Source organism: Coturnix japonica, unplaced genomic scaffold (assembly GCF_054131305.1).
Source record: "Coturnix japonica strain WE unplaced genomic scaffold, WE-NBRP24 Scf054, whole genome shotgun sequence".
Taxonomy (NCBI): domain Eukaryota; kingdom Metazoa; phylum Chordata; class Aves; order Galliformes; family Phasianidae; genus Coturnix; species Coturnix japonica.
The window spans coordinates 558,246-582,294 of NW_028188957.1; the positions used below are offsets into that span (position 1 = coordinate 558,246).

At 56.9% G+C, this 24,049-nt stretch overlaps 3 protein-coding genes across 8 annotated transcripts in view; 1 reads left to right on the forward strand and 2 right to left on the reverse strand.

Annotated features, from left to right (window-relative positions):
* Nucleotides 1-129: 129 nt before the first annotated feature.
* On the reverse strand, nt 130-5,701 carry LOC146752023 (feather keratin 1-like). 3 transcript variants are annotated; one of them, XR_014941021.1, is made up of 3 exons: nt 3,145-5,627; nt 2,306-2,470; nt 2,133-2,191 (listed from the first exon to the last, which is right to left on the reverse strand). XR_014941021.1 is itself a non-coding variant. In XM_085533115.1 (2 exons), the coding sequence occupies exon 2, from the start codon at nt 714-716 to the stop codon at nt 420-422; it is 297 nt and encodes a 98-aa protein (XP_085389241.1). In that variant the 5' UTR covers nt 717-736; nt 3,145-5,629; the 3' UTR covers nt 130-419. The 3 variants fall into 3 exon arrangements, 1 of the variants encoding a protein (XP_085389241.1); XM_085533115.1 differs by lacking the exons at nt 2,133-2,191; nt 2,306-2,470 and adding an exon at nt 130-736 and having other exon boundaries at nt 3,145-5,629; XR_014941020.1 differs by having other exon boundaries at nt 2,133-2,470; nt 3,145-5,701.
* On the forward strand, nt 2,743-3,372 carry LOC146752024 (feather keratin 1-like). Its single transcript, XM_085533116.1, has one exon. It carries the CDS (start codon nt 2,786-2,788, stop codon nt 3,080-3,082), a length of 297 nt encoding a protein of 98 aa, XP_085389242.1. The 5' UTR covers nt 2,743-2,785; the 3' UTR covers nt 3,083-3,372.
* Nucleotides 5,702-6,614: 913 nt separating the features above from the next.
* Nucleotides 6,615-24,049, reverse strand: part of LOC107307564 (uncharacterized) — a 42,097-nt gene continuing 24,662 nt past the window's right edge. For 3 of the 4 annotated variants that reach the window (XM_085533120.1, XM_085533122.1, XM_085533119.1), the window contains 7 exons: nt 23,391-23,603; nt 22,432-22,585; nt 19,822-21,909; nt 16,888-17,133; nt 12,425-12,558; nt 10,096-10,261; nt 6,615-8,311 (listed from right to left, as the gene is read on the reverse strand). In XM_085533120.1, coding sequence (XP_085389246.1) covers nt 8,052-8,311; nt 10,096-10,261; nt 12,425-12,558; nt 16,888-17,133; nt 19,822-21,909; nt 22,432-22,585; nt 23,391-23,603 — 3,261 coding nt within the window. In that variant the 3' untranslated portion in view covers nt 6,615-8,051. The remainder of the gene's footprint in view (nt 8,312-10,095; nt 10,262-12,424; nt 12,559-16,887; nt 17,134-19,821; nt 21,910-22,431; nt 22,586-23,390; nt 23,604-24,049) is intronic. The other variant, XM_085533121.1, reaches the window with a different exon arrangement.

The following is a 24,049-nucleotide window of genomic DNA, read 5'->3' on the forward strand; positions in this document are numbered from 1 at the left end:
TGATGTGGTTGCAAGAGGAGGCCGGGAGTCTCTTTTGTAGCCATCATATTCATTTGTAGAGCCATGGCTTTGTAGTGGGTGAAGTGGGAATTGCATCTTGCAAAGTAATGAAGAGAAGGACTCTGAAACTGGCATGCATGAGAACTTTATTGAGAAAAACAGACTGAAAGGAAGCATCCATTTGGTGATCACCAGTGGAAGGAGCACCATTTCAAGTGCAAAGAAAGAAGAAAGTCAAAGAGGTCCCGTTCCCGGACAGAATGGTGTTACGCTGCTTCAGGCTAGGCTGTATTCTCCAATGAAATGAGGAGCCATGGCTGCTTATGCCATGTGCCATCAGTGACACAGAGGAGCGTGGTGAGTGCGTGGTTTGCCTTGCAGGGTGCAGGTGGTTGCTGTCAGGGTGTGGGCGCAGGCCCTTAGCAGGGGTAGCGGGCTCTCCCGCCGTTGAAGCAGCCCAGGCCTCCGAAGCCGAAGCCGCCGGAGGAGATGGACACTCCCTGGGCGCTGAGGGCGCTGCCCACGGCAGCTGATGAGGAGGATCCGACGGCGGTGTTCTGGGGGAAGGAGCTGAGGATGGGTCCCGGCAGGGTGACCACCACGGCGGGAGGCTGGATGACGACTTGGGAGTCCTGGCACTGCCTGACACAGGGCTCGTTGCAGCTGTTAGCCAGCGGGGTGGGTCCGCAGGGGCGGCAGAGGTCGTAGCAGGACATGGCTGTGGGGTGGAGGGTCCCTGGAAGAGAAGGTGTTGGGTGAGCGGAGGGGGTTGGGGGAGTGTGGGGGCTGAGGAGGGGTGGAGAGCTGGGTAGGATTGGGCAGTGGAAGAAAGGAAGCGGGGTGCAGGCTGACCTGTAGGAGCAGAGAGGAGAAGGTGTCAGGAGAAGGGTGTGAGGGAGCGAGGTGCAGGGCCGGCTTTTATGCTGCTGTGTGAGTGCCCGAGGGCTTGGAGAGAGCCTCTGCGCATGGCAGCATTGTGCAGAGCTGCTGTTGCATACCAAAGTCTGGCCAGTCATGAGGTGAGGTGTTTTTCTCTTCCCACCATGCTTCCTTTCAATTTTCTGTGGGACAAGTGGCCATTTAACCACGTCAGTAGTTTCAAGTGAAAGTACTGGAGGCCAAGACTTGTTCTGGAACATTAATGTCCGGTTGGCAGATGATTTTTCCCACATGCAGCAGAGACGTGGTGTTGGTGAGATCATTGCTCAGCATTCCTGCCACGTGGTTTGTGTCTCCATTGGAATGTGTGGTTCTACATTTAGTCTTCACCTTTCTTACTGGCTATTCCACATCGGTTTCGTGTCCTCATACATTAAGAGACTGTGCATGAGCAGGGAGGCTGGCTGTAATTACCTGATGGCTGGCAGTTCTCAGGCAGTGGGGAACTGTTTTGAAGGTTGAGGCTGTTTTTCTTGCAGGTAAAGAGTGGAGCTGGCAGTTCTAGTGACATTGGGAGTCATATCATAAATCATAGATGGACTTGGGTTGGAAGGGTCTTCAGTGATCATCTAGTTGGAACTTTCCTAATGTGGGCTGAGTCCTGCCATGATCCCAAGTTGTTCCTGTTGGCACTCTGCAGGGCACCCCTTTGCTGCAGCCATCATGTTTGCAGCCAGGGCTTTGTGTTAATGTACTCCTTGATGAGACCCCCTTGAAATGTCGATTTTTATCAGAGGTCATGAGAGTTATGACAGTTTGGCTGAGCAGGACTGAGGATGTGAGGAGGAAAGGCTGGTGACCCATAGCGTTGGCTTCATGCCATTGGTGATGGCCCAGCCCTTGGGTCTCTCAAGAGCTCTCCAAGGCCTCCCTAATACTGAGAGGGTCAGCTGCTTCTCCCTAATTACTGTCATCCAAAAACTTCTTAATCTGGATGCATTGCAGTCATGAATCCAGGTCATTTAGTTAAACATGGAAGAGCACAGACACAAAAATGGACCTCTGGAGAATCCCATACGTGACTGGCCTGACGTAACCACATCCAATGGAAGTCATTGAGCTGGATTTCTGACCCACAGCTTCACCCAACACATTATGTATTTCTTAAGGTAAGTTCTCAACATTTCCCCCAGACGAATTTCATGAAATGCACAATGAAGAACTTTGCTGAAGTTCATGGAAATGATGAAAAAAAGGTTCCCATGGTGAACAACATGGATAATCTCCTCATCTAAGGAACTGCCATTGAGATCTGTGAAGCACAATAATAAGAATGCCCAAATCAGGCATCCAGAGATACTTGGAACAGGCAACACCTCTAACAACAAAGACACAAAGCAACAGTGCATGTGTGCCAAGCAATGACCTCACTGACAACACTGCTCCTTTACTGAGCGTTGGCCACTACTTCCGCGTGCCATGACATGAAGGTGCAACGTGGCACCTTTGGCCTCAAATATTCTCACTTGAAAGGTGCCGCTGCTGTCATCAGGACATGACCTCAAGAGAAGGACGTGAAATGGCAGAGTTCCTGGAAGGAGAACACAGAACCCATGAGTGGCAACACTACGTGATGCAAGAGCTGCACGCTGCACAATGCTGCCATGCGCAGAGGCTCTCTCCAAGCCCTCGGGCACTCAGACAGCAGCATAAAAGCCGGCCCTGCACCTCGCTCCCTCACACCCTTCTCCTGACACCTTCTCCTCTCTGCTCCTACAGGTCAGCCTGCACCCCGCTTCCTTTCTTCCACTGCCCAATCCTACCCAGCTCTCCACTTCCCCTCTGCCCCACAGCCCCCTCCGCTCACCCAACACCTTCTCTTCCAGGGACCCTCCACCCCACAGCCATGTCCTGCTACGACCTCTGCCGCCCCTGCGGACCCACCCCGCTGGCTAACAGCTGCAACGAGCCCTGTGTCAGGCAGTGCCAGGACTCCCAAGTCGTCATCCAGCCTTCCACCGTGGTGGTCACCCTGCCGGGACCCATCCTCAGCTCCTTCCCCCAGAACACCGCCGTCGGATCCTCCTCATCAGCTGCCGTGGGCAGCGCCCTCAGCGCCCAGGGAGTGTCCATCTCCTCCGGCGGCTTCGGCTTCGGAGGCCTGGGCTGCTTCAACGGCGGGAGAGCCCGCTACCCCTGCTAAGGGCCTGCGCCCACACCCTGACAGCAACCACCTGCACCCTGCAAGGCAAACCACGCACTCACCACGCTCCTCTGTGTCACTGAAGGCACACAAGATCAGCAGCCATGGCTCCTCTTCTCATGGCATGAAATAGAGAACTGTGGAACAACATCAGACCATGCTGTCTGGGACCAGAACCACTTTGACTTTCTTCTATTTTTGCACTTGATATTCTATTGTTTCCACTTGCAATCAACAAGTCGATTCTTCCTTTCAGTCTGTTTTTCTCAATAAAGTTCTCATGCATGCCAGCCTCAGATTCCTTCTTTTCCTTCCTTCATACGATGCCCTTCCTACTTCATCCACTACAGAGACATGGCTCTAAAAACCATCATGTGTGCCACAAAAGGGCCACAAGACCTCCTCTTGTAACTGTGTCACCAACATAAGCCTTGATGGGCAGCAGATTCTTTTTCCTCCCATCCAAGAATCTCTCATATTTACAACAAACATGGTCACAGAATCATTTTTCCTATCAGTTTTGTCTTCAATTCTGCCTCTGGTACAGAACCTTTCCCTAACTTCCCACTTGACCTCCCCTGATGCAGCTCCATGCTTTACCCACAGGACCTTTTCCAGTCCCCAGACAGCAGAGCTGCCCTTCCTCTCCCCTGTGACGAGCTGCAGGCCAATATGAGGGATGTCCTCAGTCTCTGTTTTCCTCAACAAACCAAGGAACTTTGTTTACTTCAAACCTTACTTCCTCTTTGTATCCATCCTTAGGACCCTAGACAAGAGTTTCATGTCCTTGCATGGTTGAAGTGAAATGTAAAAACAAGACTTGAGGTGAAGCTGGAGCAGCACGTAGAAGAGTGGGACAATCTGGGTTGGGTTGGGATGGAAGGGTCCTGAAAGGACACAGAGCCATGGGATGGTTGGGTTGGGTTGGGTTGGAAGGGTCCTGAAAGGACACAGAGCCATGGGATGGTTGGGTTGGGTTGGGTTGGAAGGGTCCTGAAAGGACACAGAGCCATGGGATGGTTGGGTTGGGTTGGGTTGGGTTGGGTTGGGTTGGGTTGGAAGGGTCCTGAAAGGACACAGAGCCATGGGATGGTTGGGTTGGAAGGGTCCTGCAAGGCCAAAGAACCATGGCATGGTTGGGTTGGGTTGGGTTGGAAGTGTACTGAATAGTCACAGAGCCATAGGATGGTTGGGTTGGGTTGAGTTCGAAGGGTCCTGAACAATCATGGAGCCATGGGATGGTTGGGTTGGAAGGGTCCTGCAAGGCCAAAGAACCATGGCATGGTTGGGTTGGGTTGGGTTGGAAGTGTACTGAATAGTCACAGAGCCATAGGATGGTTGGGTTGGGTTGAGTTCGAAGGGTCCTGAACAATCATGGAGCCATGGGATGGTTGGGTTGGAAGGGTCCTGCAAGGCCAAAGAACCATGGGATGGTTGGGTTGGGTTGGGATGGGTTGGAAGGGTCCTGAAAGGCCAAAGAACCATGGCATGGTTGGGTTGGGTTGGGATGGGTTGGAAGGGTCCTGAAAGGTCACAAAGATGTGCAGTGCTGGAGGAGGCCGTGAGGGAGAGGACCAGGGAGGTGACGGCGCTGCTGGGGGACTGAGGGGAATAAAGGAGGGGGAGAAGGGGGAGAGGGTCCTGGATGGTCATTGGGGTATGGGGTGAGTGGGTTGGGTTGGGTTGGAAGGGTCTTGAAAGGTCGCAGAGAAATGAGATGGTTGCGTTGGGTTGGGTTGGGTATGGATGGAAGAGTCCTGAAAGGGCACAGAGCCATGGGATGGTTGGGTTGTGTTGGGTTGGGTTGGAAGGGTCCTGAAAGGCCAAAGAACCATGAGATGGTTGTGCTGTGTTGTGTTACTGTGTTGTGTTGTGTTGGAAGGGTTCTGAATGGTCACAGAGCCATGGGGTGGTTGAATTGGGTTGGGTTGGGTTGGAAGGGTCCTGAAAGGCCACAGGGCCATGGGATGGTTGGGTTGGAAGGGTCCTAGAAGGCTACAGAGCCATGGGATAGTTGGGTTGGGTTGGAAGGGTCCCGAAAGGTCACAGAGCCATGGGATGGTTGGGTTACAAGGCACAGCACAGTGATCCTGGTACATACATGGCTCATGGCACAGCACCATCTCATGGCCCAGCACCCCTCCATGCCCAACAGACCCCCATGGAGCCCCCCACTTGAGCCCCCCTATGGATCCCCCTATGGAGCCCCCATGTCCCAACACCCCCCTATGGAGCCCCCCATGGCCCAGCACCCCTCCATGCCCAACAGACCCCCATGGAGCCCCCCATGGAATCCCCCATGTCCCAGCACCCCTCCATGCCCAACACTCCCCTATGGAGCCCCCAATGGAACCCCCCATGGAGCCCCCCATGTCCCATCACCCCCCATATCTCCCATCCCATCCGTCGGTGGCGCTCAGGCCGTGCCGATGCTCCGGCAGGTGAGCAGGTAGAGCGGGTAGGAGCCCCCCATGGAGACCCCCAATGGAGCCCCTCATGGAGCCCCCCAGTGGAGCCCCCAATGGAGCCGCCCATGGCCCAGCACCCCACCATACCTAACAGCCCCCCATGGAACCCCCACGTCCCAGCACCCCTCCATGCCAAACACCCCCCTATAGAGCCCCCCATGTCCCATCACCCCCCCTATGGAGCCCCCCATAGCCCAGCACCCCCCTATGGAGCTCCCCAATTGAGCCCCCCCATGGAGCCCCCATGTCCCATCACCCCCCATATCTCCCATCCCATCCCTCGGTGGCGCTCAGGCCGTGCCGATGCTCCGGCAGGTGAGCAGGTAGAGCGGGTAGGAGCCCCCCATGGAACCCCCACGTCCCAGCACCCCTCCATGCCCAACACCCCCCTATGGAGCCCCCAATGGAGCCCCCCATGGCCCAGCACCCCCCTATGGAGCCCCCCACGGAGCCCCCATGTCCCATCACCCCTCCATGCCCAACACCCCCCAATGGAGCCCCCCATGGAGCCATCAATGGAGCCCCCTATGGAGCCCCCCATGGCCCAGCACCTCACCATGCCCAACAGCCCCCCATGGAGCCCCCTATGGAGCCCCCAATTGAGCCTCCCTATGGAGCCCTCCATGGCCCAACACCCCCCTATGGAGCCCCCAATGGAGCCCCCCATGGCCCAGCACCTCACCATGCCCAATACCCCCCTATGGAGCCCCCCAATGGAACCCCCCATGTCCCATCACCCCCAATGGAGCCCCCCATGGCCCAGCACCTTACCATACCCAACAGCCCCCCAATGGAGCCCCCCATGGAGCCCCCCATGTCCCATCACCCCCAATGGAGCCCCCCATGGAGCCCCCCATGTCCCATCACCCCCCATATCTCCCATCCCATCACTTGGTGGCGCTCCGGCAGGTGAGCATGTAGAGCGGGTAGGAGCCCCCCATGGCCCAGCACCCCCCAATGGAGCCCCCTATGGAGCCCCCCATGTCCCATCTCCCCCTGTGGAACCCCCCATGGAGCCCCTATGTCCCATCACCCCTAATGGAGCCCCCAATGGAGCCCCCCAGTCCCATCACCCCCAATGGAGCCCCCAATGGAGCCCCCATGTCCCATCACCCCCCATATCTCCCATCCCATCACTCGGTGGCGCTCCGGCAGGTGAGCATGTAGAGCGGGTAGGAGCCCCCCATGGCCCAGCACCCCCCAATGGAGCCCCCTATGGAGCCCCCCCATGGAGCCCCCCATGTCCCATCACCCCCAATGGAGCCCCCCATGGAGCCCCTTATGGAGCCCCCCATGTCCCATCACCCCTCCATTCCCAACAGCCCCCCATGGAGCCCCCAATGGAGCTTCCAATGGAGCCCCCCATGTCCCAACACCCCCCTGTGGAGCCCCCCATGGGACCCCCATGTCCCAGAACCTCACCATACCCAACAGACCCCTATGGAGCCCCAAATGGACCCCCCCATGGCCCAACACCCCCCTATGGAGCCCCTTATGGAGCTCCCCATGGCCCAGCACCCCTCCATGGAGCCCCCCATGGCCCAGCACCCCTCCATGCCCAACAACCCCCCATGAAACCCCCCATGGCCTATCACCCCTCCATGCCCAACACCCCCTATGGAGCCCCCAATGGAGCCCCCCATGGAGCCCCCCATGGAGCCCCCATGTCCCATCACCCCCCGCATCTCCCATCCCATCACTCGGTGGCGCTCCGGCAGGTGAGCATGTAGAGCGGGTAGGAGCCCCCCATGGAGACCCCCAATGGAGCCCCCATGTCCCAGCACCTCCCCATACCCAACAGCCCCCCATGGAGCCCCCCATGGAACCCCCTATGGAGCCCCCCATGTCCCATCACCCCCAATGGAGCCCCCTATGGAGCCCCCCATGTCCCATCACCCCCAATGGAGCCCCCTATGGAGCCCCCATGTCCCATCACCCCCAATGGAACCCCCCATGGAGCCCCCATGTCCCATCACCCCCCATATCTCCCGTCCCATCACTCGGTGGCGCTCAGGCAGGTGAGCATGTAGGAGCCCCCCATGGAGACCCCCAATGGAGCCCCCATGTCCCAGCACCTCCCCATACCCAACAGCCCCCCATGGAGACCCCAATGGAGCCCCCATGTCCCATCACCCCCAATGTAGCCCCCCATGGAGCCCCCCATGGCCCATCACCCCCAATGGAGCCCCCTATGGAGCCCCCCATGTCCCATCACCCCCAATGGAGCCCCCCATGGAGCCCCCCATGTCCCATCACCCCCCATGGAGCCCCCCATGTCCCATCACCCCCCATGGAGCCCCCCATGTCCCATCACCCCCAATGGAGCCCCCCATGGAGCCCCCCATGTCCCATCACCCCCCATATCTCCCGTCCCATCACTCGGTGGCGCTCCGGCAGGTGAGCATGTAGAGCGGGTAGGAGCCCCCCATGGCCCAGCACCCCCCAATGGAGCCCCCCATGGAGCCCCCCATGTCCCATCACCCCCCATATCTCCCATCCCATCACTCGGTGGCGCTCCGGCAGGTGAGCATGTAGAGCGGGTAGGCGCCTTCGGTTCCACCGCCAAGTAGGATCCGGTTCCGTGCGGTGCCACCCACGGTTCTACCGGACCGACGACCCGATCCCGATCCGGTGCTGGTCGCGGTCAGAACTTTGGCCACCAAAATACATTTGGTGCCGTCGGCTGCAGCGGGTGAATGACGCTCATGGGCCGCCAACGCCGCCGACACCGAGAAGGAAACGCCGCGGCACCGAGGGGGACCTGGGGGGAGATGATGGAGGGGAGGGGGTCACAGATGGGAATGGGGGATCTATGGGGTCAGAGGGACATATGGATGGCACTTATGGGGTCACTGGTGCCATATGGGGCTGTTGGGGTCACCAGTATCATTGGTGCCATACGGGGTTGTGGGGTTACCAGGGCTGGATGTCACTTATGGGGTCACTGGTGCCATATGGGGCTGTTGGGGTCACCAGTGTCATTGGTGCCATATGGGGTTGTGGGGTTACCAGGGCTGGATGTCATTTATGGGGTCACCAATGTCACTGGTGCCATATGGGGTTGTGGGGTTACCAGGGCTGGATGTCACTTATGGGGTCACTGGTGCCATATGGGGTTGTGGGGTTACCAGGGCTGGATGTCACTTATGGGGTCACTGGTGCCATATGGGGCTATTGGGGTCACCAATGTCATTGGTGCCATACAGGGTTGTGGGGTTACCAGGGCTGGATGTCACTTATGGGGTCACTGGTGCCATATGGGGTTGTGGGGTTACCAGGGCTGGATGTCACTTATGGGGTCACCGGTGCCATATGGGGTTGTGGGGTTACCGGTGCTGGATGTCACTTATGGGGTCACTGGTACCATATGGATTTTGCTTATGGGGTCACTGGTGCCATATGGGGCTGTTGGGGTCACCAATGTCATTGGTGCCATATGGGGTTGTGGGGTTACCAGGGCTGGATGTCACTTATGGGGTCACTGGTGCCATATGGGGTTGTGGGGTTACCAGGGCTGGATGTCACTTATGGGGTCACCGGTGATGTCATTGGTGCCATATGGGGTTGTGGGGTTACCAGGGCTGGATGTCACTTATGGGGTCACTGGGGTCATTGGTGCCATATGGGGCTGGTGGAGTTACCGGTGCCGGATGTCACTTATGGGGTCACTGGTGCCATATGGGACCCCTCCCCAAATTGCCCCCAGGGACCCCCCCCCAGCCCTCCTCATATGGGACCCAATCCCCCAAATTGCCCCCTCATATGGGACCCCCCCCCAAAACTGCCCCCAGGGACCCCCACCCCAGCCCCCCTCATATGGGACCCCTGCCCCAAACTGCCCCCTCATATGGGACCAACCCCAGCCCCCCCCATATGGGACCCCTCCCCAGACTGCCCCCCTCATATGGGATTCCCGCCCCAAATTACCCCTAGGAACCCCCCCCACCCCCAGTCCCCCTCATATGGGACCCCCCCCCAAATTGACCCCAAGGACCCCCACCAAATTGCCCCCATGGGCCCCTCCCCCCCCAGACCCCCCTCCCAAATTGCCCCCAGGGACCCCTCCCCCAGCCCTCCTCATATGGGACCCCTCCCCACCCTCAGCCCCCCTCATATGGGACCCCCCCCCCAAATTGCCCACAAAGACCCCACCCAAATTGCCCCCAGGGACCCCCACACCCCCAGCCCCCCTCATATGGGACCCCCCCCCAAATTGCCCACAGAGACCCCCCCTCATATGGGACCCCCCCCCCAAATTGCCCACAGAGACCCCCCCTCATATGGGACCTGCCCTCCCCCCCCATATGGGACCCCCCCCCCAAATTGACCCAAGGGACCCCTTCCCACCCCCAGCCCCCCCCATATGGGACCCCTCCCCAAACTGCCCCCCTCATATGGGACTCCCCCCCCAAATTACCCCTAGGAACCCCCCCCACCCCCAGTCCCCCTCATATGGGACCCCCCCCCAAATTGCCCCCTCATATGGGACCTGCCCCCCCCCCCATATGGGACCCCCCCCATGGACACCCCCCCCCCCCCCCTTACCGCAGAGCTGCGGCCGGAAGCCGTGCAGGCAGACGGCGAGGCCGCGGGGGGCGGTGGTACCGTGGAACAGCAGCTGTTCCCTCCAGGCGCCTTCCCCCCTCCGCTCCATCTCCGCCCGGCGCCGCCGGAACCGCCCGTAGAGCCGGGGGTGGATCAACTGCTGCGCCTGCGCAGAGCGAGGGGGGGGGGGGGGGTCAGACCCCGACCCCATTTGGGGACCCCCACCCACTATTGGGGACCCCCATTTGAGGACCCCAACCCCCATTTGAGGACCCCGACTCAATTTGGGGACCCCTATTTGGGGACCCCAGACCCCATTTGAAGACCCCCATCCACTTTAGGGGGGCCCCCATTTGGGGACCCCGACCCCATTTGGGGACCCCCACCCAATATTAGGGACCCCCATTTGGGGACCCCGACCCCATTTGAGGACCCCCACTCAATACTGGGGACCCCCCATTTGGGGACCCCTATATGGGGATCCCCGACCCTATTTGGAGACCCCCACCCACTATTGGGGACCCCCATTTGGGGATCCCCACCCCATTTGAAGACCCCCATCCACTTTAGGGGGGCCCCCATTTGGGGAACCCGACCCCATTTGGAGACCCCCACCCACTATTGGGGACCCCCATTTGGGGACCCCGACCCCATTTGAGGACCCCCACCCACTATTGGGGACCCCTATTTGGAGACTCCGACCCCATTATTGGGGACCCCCACCCCATTTGGGGACCCCCACCCGCTATTGGGGACCCCCATTTGGGGACCCCCAACATCATCTGGAGACCCCCACCCGCAATTGGGGACCCCCATTTGGGGACCCCGACTCTATTGGGAGACCCCTATAAGGGGACCCCCAACCCCATTTAGAGACCCCCCAGCACCACTTGGAGACCCCCCAACCCAACCCCATTTAAAGACCCCCCCAACCTCATTTAGAGACCCCCCAACCAAACCCCATTTAGAGACCCCCCAGCCCCATTTGGAGACCCCCAAACCCATTGGAAGACCCCCAACCCCATTTGGCAAAGCTCAATCCCATTGGGAGACCCCCAACCCCATTTAGAACCCCCCCCCCCACCCCACTTGGAGATCCCCCAACCCAACCCCATTTAGAGACCCCCCACCCCATTTAGAGACCCCCCAGCCCCACTTGGAGACCCCCCAACCCAACCCTATTTAGAGACCCCCCAGCCCCACTTGGAGACCCCCCAACCCAACCCAACCCCATTTAGAGACCCCCAACCCCATTTAGAGACCCCCCAGCCCCACTTGGAGACCCCCCAATGCAACCCAACCCCATTTAGAGACCCTCCCCACCCCACTTGAAGACCCTCCCCAACCCAACCCAACCCCATTTAGAGACCCCCAACCCCATTTAGAGACCCTCCAGCCCCACTTGGAGACCCCCCAACCCAACCCAACCCAACCCCATTTAGAGACCCCCAAGCCCCACTTGGAGACCCCCCAACCCAACCCAACCCCATTTAGAGACCCTCCCCACCCCACTTGGAGACCCTCCCCAACCCAACCCCATTTAGAGACCCTCCAGCCCCACTTGGAGACCCCCCAACCCAACCCAACCCCATTTAGAGACCCCCAAGCCCCACTTGGAGACCCCCCAACCCAACCCAACCCCATTTAGAGACCCTCCAGCCCCACTTGGAGACCCCCCAACTCAAACCAACCCCATTTAGAGACCCCCAAGCCCCACTTGGAGACCCCCCAACTCAACCCAACCCCATTTGGAGAACCCCAACCCCATTTAAAGATCCCCCAGCCCCATTTAGATAACCCCCAGCCCCACCTGGAGACCCCCCAAAACAAACCAACCCAATTTAGAGACCCCCAACCCCATTTAGAGACCCCCCAGCCCCACTTGGAGACCCCCCCCAGCCCCACTTGGGGACCCCCCAACCCAACCCCATTTAGAGACCCCCCCAACTCCACTTGGAGACCCTCCCCAACTCAACCCAACCCAACCCCATTTAGAGACCCCCCAGCCCCAATAAGAGACCCCCCAACCCAACCCAACCCCATTTAGAGACCCCCCAGCCCCAATAAGAGACCCCCCAACCCAACCCAACCCCATTTAGAGAACCCCCAGCCCAACCTGGAGACCCCCCAGCCCCACTTGGAGACCCCCCAACCCAACCCAACCCCATTTAGAGACGCCCCAACCCCATTTGGAGACCCCCCAACCCAACCCCATTTAGAGACCCCCGAATCCCATTCAGAGACCCTCCAGCCGCACTTGGAGACCCCCCAACCCAACCCCATTTGGAGACCCCCCCATCCCACATGGGCCCCCCATCCCGTAGCCCACCCTGATGACGCGGATGTGGCCGCGCAGCTCCTGCAGGGTGCCATAGAAATGGCTCACGGCGTCATCGAACTCCTTGGAGCCTTCATCCAACGTCAGCAACCGAACCGACTCCTCTGGGCCCTCCGACTCCGGGCCTGGGGGGCAGCGGGGTGGGGTGGGGTCAGCAAGGTGGGGTATGATCAGTGGGGTGGGGTCAGTGGGGTGGGATCAGTGGGGTGGGGTCAGTGAGGTGGGGATACGATCAGTGGGGTGGGGTCAGTGGGGTGGGGATACGATCAATGGGGTGGGGTCAGTGGGGTGGGATCAATGGGGTTGGGTCAGTGAGGTGGGGTGGGGTCAGTGGGGTGGGGTATGATCAATGGGGTAGGGTCAGTGGGGTGGGGTCAGTGGGGTGGGGATATGATCAATGGGGTGGGGTCAGTGGGGTGGGATCAATGGGGTTGGGTCAGTGGGGTGGGGTATGATCAATGGGGTGGGGGGTCAGTGGGGTGGGGCTGGGTCAGTGTGGTGGGATCAATGGGGAGAGGATGGGATCAATGGGGTAGTGTCAGTGGGGTGGGGTATGATCAATGGGGTAGGGTCAGTGGGGTGGGATCAATAGGGTGGGGTGGGGTCAGCAAGGTGGGAATGGGATCAGTGGGGTAGGGTCAGTAGGGTGGGATCAATGGGGTGGGGTTGGGATCAATGGGGTAGGATCAATGGGGTCGGGTCAGTAGGGTGGGGTCAGTGGGGTGGGGCTGGGTCAGTGTGGTGGGATCAATGGGGAGAGGATGGGATCAATGGGGTAGTGTCAGTGGGGTGGGGTACGATCAATGGGGTAGGGTCAGTGGGGTGGGATCAGTGGGGTGGGGATACGATCAGTGGGGTGGGATCAGTGGGGTAGGGTCAGCGGGGTGGGGATATGACCAATGGGGTAGAATCAGTGGGGCCAGGTCACTGTGGTGGGGGTGGGATCAATGGGGTGAGGGGTCAGTGGGGTGGGGATACGATCAGTGGGGTGGGATCAGTGGGGTAGGGTCAGCAGGGTGGGGATATGATCAATGGGGTAGAATCAGTGGGGTCAGGTCAGTGTGGTGGGGGTGGGATCAATGGGGTGAGGGGTCAGTGAGTGGGGATACAATCAGTGGGGTCAGGTCAGTGAGGTGGGGTCAGTGGAGTGGGGATACGATCAGTGGGGTGGGGTCAGTGGGGTGGGATCAATGGGGTTGGGTCAGTGGGGTGGGGTCAGTGGGGTGGGGATACGATCAGTGGGGTAGGGTCAGTGGGGTGGGGTCAGTGGGGTGGGGATATGATCAATGGGGTAAGGGTCAGTGAGGTGGGGTGGGGTCAGTGGGGTAGGGTCAGCGGGGTGGGGATACGATCAATGGGGTAGGATCAATGGGGTAGAATCAATGGGGTGGGGTCAGCGGGGTGAGGATAAGATCAATGGGGTAGAATCAGTGGGGTCAGGTCAGTGTGGTGGGGGTGGGATCAATGGGGTGAGGGGTCAGTGGGGTGGGGATACGATCAGTGGGGTGGGGTCAGTGAGGTGGGGTCAGCGGGGTGGGGATACGATCAATGGGGTAGAATCAATGGGGTGGGGTCAGCGGGGTGGGGTATGATCAATGGGGTAGGGTCAGTGGGGTGGAATCAATGGGGTCGGGTCAGTAGGGTGGGGATAGGATCAATGGAGTATGATCAATGGGGTAGGGTCAGTGAGGTGGGGTGGGGTCAGTGGGGTCAGGATACGATCAGTGGGGTGGGGTCAGTGGGGTGGGATCAATGGGGTGGGGGTGGGATCAATGGGGTAGGGTCAGTGGGGTGGGGTCAGTGGGGATTGGGATCATTTGATGGGATTAGGATCAATTGGATTGGGATCGATGGGATTGGGATCAATTGATGGGATTGGGATCAGTGGGATTAGGATCAATTTATAGGATTTAGATCGTTTGATGGGATTAGGATTGATTGGATTGGGATCAATTGATGGGATTGGGACCAGATGGATTGGGATCAATGGGATTGGGATCAATGGGATTGGGATCAATTGGATTAGGATCATTTGTTGGGAATGGGATCAGTGGAATTAGGATTATTTGATGGGATTGGGATCAATTGATAGGCTTTGGATCAGCGGGATTGGGATCAATGGGACTGGAATCAATTGATAGGATTGAGATCAATTGGATTGGGATCATTTGATGGGATTGAGATCAATGGGATTGGGATCATTTGATGGCCTTGGGACCAGTGGGATTAGGATCAATTGGATTTGGATCGATGTGATTGGGATCAATTGATGGGACTGGGATCAATTGGATTGGGATCAATTGATGGGATTAGGATCAATTGGATTGTGATCATTTGATGGGATTGAGATCAATTGGATTGGGATCAATTGATGGGATTAGGATCAATGGGATTGGGATCATTTTATGGGATTAGGATCAATTGGATTGGGATCATTTGATGGGACTGGGATCAATTGGATTGGGATCATTTGATGGGATTGGGATCAATTGGATTGGGATCATTTGATGGGATCGGGATCATTTGATGGCCTTTGGACCAGTGGGATTAGGATCAATGGGATTGGGATCATTTGATGAGATTAGGATCAATTGGATTGGGATTAGGATCAATTGGATTGGGATTGATGTGATTGGGATCAATTGATGGGATTGGGATCAATTGGATTGGGATCATTTGATGGGATTAGGATCAATTGATGGGATTGGGATCATTTGATGGGACTGGGATCAATTGGATTGGGATCAATTGATGGGATTAGGATCAATTGGATTGGGATCGATGTGATTGGGATCAATTAGATTGGGATCGTTTGATGGGATTAGGATCAATTGGATTGGGATCATTTGATGGGATTAGGATCAATTGGATTGGGATTGATGTGATAGGGATCAATTGATGGGATTGGGATCAATTGATGGGATTGGGATCAATTGGATTGGGATCATTTGATGGGATTGGGATCAATTGGATTGGGATCAATTGATGGGATTAGGATTGATTGGATTGGGATCAATTGATGGGATTGGGATTAATTGGATTGGGATCATTTGATGGGATTAGGATCAATTGATGGGATTGGGATCAATTGATGGGATTGGGATCAATTGGATTGGGATCATTTGATGGGATTAGGATCAATTGATGGGATTGGGATCATTTTATGGGATTAGGATCAATTGGATTGGGATCATTTGATGGGATTGGGATCATTTGATGGCCTTTGGACCAGTGGGATTAGGATCAATGGGATTGGGATCATTTGATGGGATTAGGATCAATTGGATTGGGATTGATGTGATTGAGATCAATTGATGGGATTGGGATCAATTGATGGGATTGGGATCAATTGGATTGGGATCATTTGATGGGATTGGGATCATTTGATGGGACTGAGATCAATTGGATTGGGATCAATTGATGGGACTGGGATCATTTGATGGCATTGGGATCAATTGGATTGCGATCAATTGATGGGATTGGGATCATTTGATGCCCTTGGGACCAGTGGGATTAGGATCAATGGGATTGGGATCATTTGATGGGATTAGGATCAATTGGATTGGGATCAATTGATGGGATTAGGATCAATTGATGGGATTGGGATCATTTGATGGGATTAGGATTGATTGGATTGGGATCAATTGATGGGATTGGGATCATTTGATGGGACTGAGATCAATTGGATTGGGATCATTTGATGGGACTGGGATCGATTGGATTGGGATCAATTGATGGGATTAGGATCAATTGGATTGGGATCATTTGATGGGATTGAGATCAATTGGATTGGGATCATTTGATGGGACAGATCAATTGGATTGGGATCATTTGATGGGATTGAGATCAATTGGATTGGGATCATTTGATGGGACAGATCAATTGGATTGGGATCATTTGATGGGATTGAGATCAATTGGATTGGGATCATTTGATGGAATTAGGATCAATTGGATTGGGATCATTTGATGGGATTGGGATCAATTGGATTGTGATCAATTGATGGGATTGGGATCATTTGATGGCCTTGGGACCAGTGGGATTAGGATCAATGGGATTGGGATCATTTGATGGGATTAAGATCAATTGGATTGGGATCAATTGATGGGATTAGGATCAATTGGATTGGGATCAATTGATGGGATTAGGATCAATTGGATTGGGATCAATTGATGGGATTAGGATCAATTGGATTGGGATCATTTGATGGGATTAGGATTGATTGGATTGGGATCAACTGATGGGATTGGGATCATTTGATGGGATTGGGATCAATTGGATTGGGATCAATTGATGGGACAGATCAATTGGATTGGGATCATTTGACGGCCTTGGGACCAGTGTGATTAGGATCGATGTGATTGGGATCAATTGGGATCGGTCCGGATGGGACATTCCATGCTGGGAATAGGGCTGGCTGTCGGCGCACCGACCCGGTTCTGCCCCACACGCACCCAGCAGCCGCCGCACGCTGTGGGGCACCGGGCTGCGGGTCAGCGGCACCGCGGTGCCGGTACCGTCACACTGCTCCATCCGGTCCAGGTCGACGGTGACACGGCGACCACCCAACACCGCCGAGACCCGGCGCTGCCCGCGCTGCCATAAGGACTCCAGCACCGCGCTGTCCTCGGCACCAAACGGCACCGCGGTACCACATGGGGCCCAGTGCACCCAACACGGCACATGGGGGGCAGTGGGAACTGAAAGGAACAGAGGGAACATGTAGGGCACCCATAGGGTACCCATAGGGCACTCATAGGGCTCCCATAGGGCGCCCATAGGGCTCCCATAGGGCTCTCATAGGGCTCCCATAGGGCACCCATAGGGCTCCCATAGGGCTCTCATAGGGCACCCATAGGGCACTCATAGGGCACTCATAGGGCTCCGATAGGGCTCCCATAGGGCACACATAGGGCACTCATTGGGTAACCATTGGGCAACTCATTGGGCACTCATTGGGCACCCATAGGGCACTCATAGGGCACTCATAGGGCACTCATAGGGCTCCCATAGGGCACACATAGGGCACTCATTGGGTAACCATTGGGCAACTCATTGGGCACCCATAGGGCACTCATAGGGCACTCATAGGGCTCTCATAGGGCACCCATAGGGCACTCATAGGGCACTCATAGGGCTCTCATAGGGCACTCACTCATAGGGCACACATAGGGCACACATAGGGCATACATAGGGCACTCATAGGGCACCCATAGGGCTCTCATAGGGCACCCATAGGGCACTCATTGAGCACTCACAGGGCACCCATAGGGCACTCATTGAGCACCCATAAGGCCCTCATTTGGCACCCATAGGGCACTCATTGAGCACCCATAAGGCCCTCATTTGGCACCCATAGGGCACTCATTGAGCACCCACAGGGCACCCATAAGGCACTCATTGAGCACCCATAGGGCACTCATAGGGCACCCATAGAGCACTCATTGGGTAACCATTGGGCACCCATAGGGCACTCATTGGGCACTCATAGGGCACCCATAGAGCTGTCATAGGGAACTCATAGGGCACTCACTCATAGGGCACCCATAGGGCACTCATAGGGCTCTCATAGGGCACCCATAGGGCACCCATAGGGGACTCATAGGGCACCCATAGGGCACTCATAGGGCACTCATAGGGCTCCCATAGGGCACCCATAGGGCACTCATAGGGCACCCATTGGGCACCCATAGGGCACTCATAGGGCACCCATAGGGCTCCCATAGGGCACCCATAGGGCTCCCATAGGGCACTCATAGGGCTCTCATAGGGCACTCACTCATAGGGCACACATAGGGCACCCATAGGGCACTCATAGGGCACTCATAGGGCTCTCATAGGGCACTCACTCATAGGGCACACATAGGGCACACATAGGGCATACATAGGGCACTCATAGGGCACCCATAGGGCTCTCATAGGGCACCCATAGGGCACTCATTGAGCACTCACAGGGCACCCATAGGGCACTCATTGAGCACCCATAAGGCCCTCATTTGGCACCCATAGGGCACTCATTGAGCACCCATAAGGCCCTCATTTGGCACCCATAGGGCACTCATTGAGCACCCACAGGGCACCCATAAGGCACTCATTGAGCACCCATAGGGCACTCATAGGGCACCCATAGAGCACTCATTGGGTAACCATTGGGCACCCATAGGGCACTCATTGGGCACTCATAGGGCACCCATAGAGCTGTCATAGGGAACTCATAGGGCACTCACTCATAGGGCACCCATAGGGCACTCATAGGGCTCTCATAGGGCACCCATAGGGCACCCATAGGGGACTCATAGGGCACCCATAGGGCACTCATAGGGCACTCATAGGGCTCCCATAGGGCACCCATAGGGCACTCATAGGGCACCCATTGGGCACCCATAGGGCACTCATAGGGCACCCATAGGGCTCCCATAGGGCACCCATAGGGCTCCCATAGGGCACTCATAGGGCTCTCATAGGGCACTCACTCATAGGGCACACATAGGGCACCCATAGGGCACTCATAGGGCACTCATAGGGCTCTCATAGGGCACTCACTCATAGGGCACACATAGGGCACACATAGGGCACTCATAGGGCACCCATAGGGCACTCACTCATAGGGCACCCATAGGGCTCTCATAGGGCACTCACTCATAGGGCACACATAGGGCACACATAGGGCACTCATAGGGCACCCATAGGGCTCTCATAGGGCACCCATAGGGCACTCATTGAGCACTCACAGGGCACCCATAGGGCACTCATTGAGCACCCATAAGGCCCTCATTTGGCACCCATAGGGCACTCATTGAGCACCCACAGGGCACCCATAAGGCACTCATTGAGCACCCATAGGGCACTCATAGGGCACCCATAGAGCACTCATTGGGTAACCATTGGGCACCCATAGGGCACTCATTGGGCACTCATAGGGCACCCATAGAGCTGTCATAGGGAACTCATAGGGCACTCACTCATAGGGCACCCATAGGGCACTCATAGGGCACCCATAGGGCACTCATAGGGCTCTCATAGGGCACCCATAGGGCACTCATAGGGCTCTCATAGGGCACCCATAGGGCACTCATTGGGCACCCACAGGGCACCCATAAGGCACTCATGGGGCACCCATAGGGCACTCATTGGGCACCCATAGGGCACTCATTGGCCCTCATAGGGCACTCACTGGCACTGATTGGCACCCATAGGGCACCCATAGGGCACCCATAGGGCTCTCATAGGGCACTCATTGTCCCTCAAAGGGCGCCCATAGGGCACTCGTTGGCAATTATTGGGCACCCATAGGGCACTCATTGGGCACCCATAGGGCACTCATTGGGCACCCATCAGGCTCCTGCTGTGCCCTCCCCCCCATCCGTAACCCAACCCTCCCCACTCACCTTTTCTCCACCTTCCGACTCCCCTCAGCAGCTCCCTCAGCTCCGTCTCCGCCGTCCCCACGACGTCCCCGAATCCGGTCACGGCGGCTCCGCATCCCCGGCTCCGTATCCACACTCCGTGTCTCCGCGCCAGCAGCTCTACGCACACCGACGGCACCCGCGGCAGCGCCCGGTCCCTCACCAGCACCGTCTGCAGCTCGGCACGTAGCGCTGCCTGCAGCGCCGCCGCCGCCGCCACCCCATCCCGCTCCGAAACGGCGACCAAACGAAGCTCAGCGCGGTCAGACGATGACGCCCGAAGGGAGCGATCCAGGGAGGATGTGGTGGAAGAGAGGGGGAGAGTAGGGGGGAGATGTGGGGATGGGTGGGCTTCATCTTCATCATCATCATCGTCATCATCGTCATCATCATCATCATCATCATCCTCTTTCTTGTCCTTCATAGAGCGCTGCAGTGCCAGGGCCAGCTGAGCTTCCTCACCATCATCATCATCATCATCATCATCATCATCATCATCATCATCATCATCATCATCATCATCATCATCATCATCATCATCATCAACATCCTCCTCTTCCTTGTCCTTTATGGAGAGCTGCAGTGCCATGGCCAGCTGGGCATCCTCTTCTTCATCATCCTCACCACCATCATCATCATCATCATTGTCCTTTATGGAGCGCTGCAGTGCCATGGCCAGCTGTGCTTCCTCTTCATCATCATCATCCTCTTTCTTTTCCATTATGGAGCGCTGAAGTGCCATGGCCAGCCGTGCTTCCTCACCACCACCATCATCATCATCATTGTCCCTTATGGAGCGCTGCAGTGCCATGGCCAGCTGGGCATCCTCTTCATCATCATCCTCCTCCTCTTTCTTGTCCTTTATGGAGCGTTGCAGTGCCAGGGCCAGCTGGGCATCCTCTTCTTCTTCATCATCATCATCATCATTGTCCTTGATGGAGCGCTGCAGTGCCAGGGCCAGCTGGGCATCCTCTTCTTCTTCATCATCATCATCATCATTGTCCTTTATGGAGCGCTGCAGTGCCATGGCCAGCTGTGCTTCCTCTTCATCATCATCATCCTCTTTCTTGTCCTTCATAGAGAGCTGCAGTGCCAACATCAGCTGGGCTTCCTCCTCTACCTCATCCTGCTCCTTCTCCTTCATGGAGCGCTGCAATGCCAGGGCCAGCTGGGCTTCCTCCTCCTCCTCATCATCCTCCTCCTCCTCCTCCTCTTTCTTGTCCTCCATAGAGAGCTGTAGTACCATTGCCAGTTGGGCTTCCTCCTCACCATCATCATCCTCTTTCTTGTCGTTTATGGAGCGCTGCAGTGCCAACATCAGCTGTGCTTCCTCTTCATCATCATCATCATCCTTCTTGTCCTTTATGGAGCGTTGCAGTGCCAGTGCCAGCTGTGCTTCCTCTTCATCATCATCATCATCATTGTCCTTTATGGAGCGTTGCAGTGCCAACATCAGCTGTACTTCCTCTTCATCATCATCATTCTCCTTCTTCTCCTTCATGGAGCGCTGCAGTGCCAGGGCCAGTTGAGCTTCCTCTTCGCCATCATCATCCTCCTCCTCCTCTTTCTTGTCCTTTATGGAGAGCTGCATTGCCATGGCCAGCTGGGCTTCCTCATCATCACCATCATCACCCTCCTCCTTATCCTTCATGGAGCGTTGCATTGCCATCACCAGCTGTGCTTCCTCCTCCTCTTCCTCCTCCTCCTTTTCCTCAATGGACTGTCGCAGTGCCAGTGCCAGCTGTGCTTCCTCCTCTTCTTCCTCCTTCTTCTTCTCCTTCATGGACCTCTGCAGTGCCAACATCAGCTGTACTTCCTCTTCATCCTCCTCCTCCTCCTCCTCCTCCTTGTCCCTTATGGACTGTTGCAGTGCCATGGCCAGCTGGGCTTCCTCTTCCTCCTCCTCCTTTTCCTTATTGGACTGTTGCAGTGCCATGGCCAGCTGTGCTTCCTCCTCCTCCTCCTCCTCCTTGTCCTTAATGGAGCGCTGCATTGCCATGGCCAGCTGTGCTTCCTCTTCCTCTCCTTCCTCCTCTTCCTCCTCTGGAGTCTCGATGATGTGGAGTGGCACTGTGGAACCCAGCCCCTCTCACTTTAGAGACCCCCCCCCCACCCCCATTTGGAGCCCCGCAGCCCCACTCACTTTAGAGACCTCCACTCCTATTTGGGGACCCCCCAACCCCTCTCACTTTGGAGCCCCCCACACCCTTTGGGTACCCCCAGCTCCACTCACTTAGGTATCCTTCAACCCCATTTGGGTACCCCCAGCCCCATTCACTTAGGGATCCTTCAACCCCATTTGGGGACCCCCAACCCCTCTCACAATGGGGTCTCTCATCTCTATTTGGGGACCCCCAACCCCTCTCACTTTGGGGACCCCTCACCCCTATTTGGGGATGCACAACCCCTCTCACTTCAGAGACCCCCCCACCCCCTATTTGGAGCCCCCCAGTCCCGATCACTTTGGAGACCCCCACCCCCATTTGGAGCCCCCCTGACCACATTTGGGACCCCCTTCCATCCCCATTGGACACTCCAACCCCATTTGCAGACCCCCCCAGCCCCATCTCAGGACCCTTTGCCACCCCTCACCGATGTCACTGTCACTGCGCCCCACATCACCGTCACCCCACGGCTCCACCACGGTGCCACCACGACCCACATGCCCCACACTGAGACCCACATCACACCCCACACCATGTGGGTCCCGGTGCTGGATACGGTTGAGCAGCTCCATGGGGTGCAGCTGTGGGATGGGAGGATGCAGTGATTCCATAGTGTCCCCATAGTGTCCCCATAGTGTCCCCTTAGCATCCCCATAATGTCCCCATAGTGTCCCCATAATGTCCCCATGGTGTCCCCATAGTGTCCCCATAATGTTCCCATGGTGTCCCCATGGTGTCTCCATAGTGTCCCCATAATGTCCCCATAGCGTCCTCATAATGTCCCCATAATGTCCCCATAGTGTCCCCATAGTGTCCTCATAATGTCCCCATAATGTCCCCATAGTGTCCCCATAGTGTCCTCATAATGTCTCCATAATGTCCCCATGGTGTCCCCATAGTGTCCCCATAGTGTCCCCGTGGTGTCCTCATGGTGTCCCCATAATGTCCCCATAGTGTCCCCTTGGTGTCCCCATAGTGTCCCCATAGCATCCTCATAATGTCCCCATAGTGTCCCCATAATGTCCCCATAGTGTCCCCATGGTGTCCTCATGGTGTCCCCATAATGTCCCCATAGTGTCCCCATGGTGTCCCCATAATGTCCCTGTGGCGTCCACATAGTGTCCCCATTGTGTCCCCATAGCATCCCCATAGTGTCCCCATGGTGTCCCCATAGTGTCCCCATGGTGTCCCCATAGTGTCCCCATAATGTCCCCATAGGGTCCCCATGGTGTCTTCATGGTGTCCTCATGGTGTCCCCATAGTGTCCCCATAGTGTCCCCATGGTGTCCCCATGGTGTCCCCATAATGTCTCCATAATGTCCCCATAGTGTCCCCATGGTGTCCCTATGGCAGAGCTCAGCCCCATAGCACCCCACACCCTTATACCTGTGGGTCTGGCGGTTCCCATCTCACTCCGTGGGTCTCGAACACGCAGCGGTGCTGGTCCTCCAGGCGTCGCAGCAGGTGACGCCCCCCAGCGGCCAACAGGAACCGGGCGATGCCGGGGAAGTGCAGCGGTTCCGTTCGGGTCCAAAACGAGCCCACGAGGCTCCGCACGAATCCGGCCACAGCGACACAACGGGACGGGGAGCCACGGAGCTGCGGGAATGAACCGTCAGTGCACGGAGGGGTGGAACCAGGTGGACAAGAACCGAATGGAGCGGTACCGAGTGGACAAGAACTGAACGGAGCGGTACCGAGTGGAAAAGAACCGAACAGAGCGGTACCGAGTGGACAAGAACCGAACAGAGTGGTACCGAGTGGAAAAGAACCGAATGGAGCGGTACCGAGTGGAAAAGAACCGAATGGAGCGGTACCGAGTGGAAAAGAACCGAACGGAGCGGTACCGAGTGGAAAAGAACTGAACGGAGCGGTACCGAGTGGAAAAGAACCGAATGGAGCGGTACCGGGTGGAAAAGAACCGAATGGAGCGGTACCGAGTGGAAAAGAACCGAACGGAGCGGTACCGAGTGGAAAAGAACCGAATGGAGCGGTACCGAGTGGACAAGAACCGAATGGAGCGGTACCGAGTGGAAAAGAACCGA

What these genes read in the sequence shown, in the direction of transcription:
- LOC146752023 (XM_085533115.1), bottom strand. Translation starts at nt 716, where the DNA reads ATGTCCTGCTACGACCTCTGCCGCCCCTGCGGACCCACCCCGCTGGCT.
- LOC146752024 (XM_085533116.1), top strand. Translation starts at nt 2,786, where the DNA reads ATGTCCTGCTACGACCTCTGCCGCCCCTGCGGACCCACCCCGCTGGCT.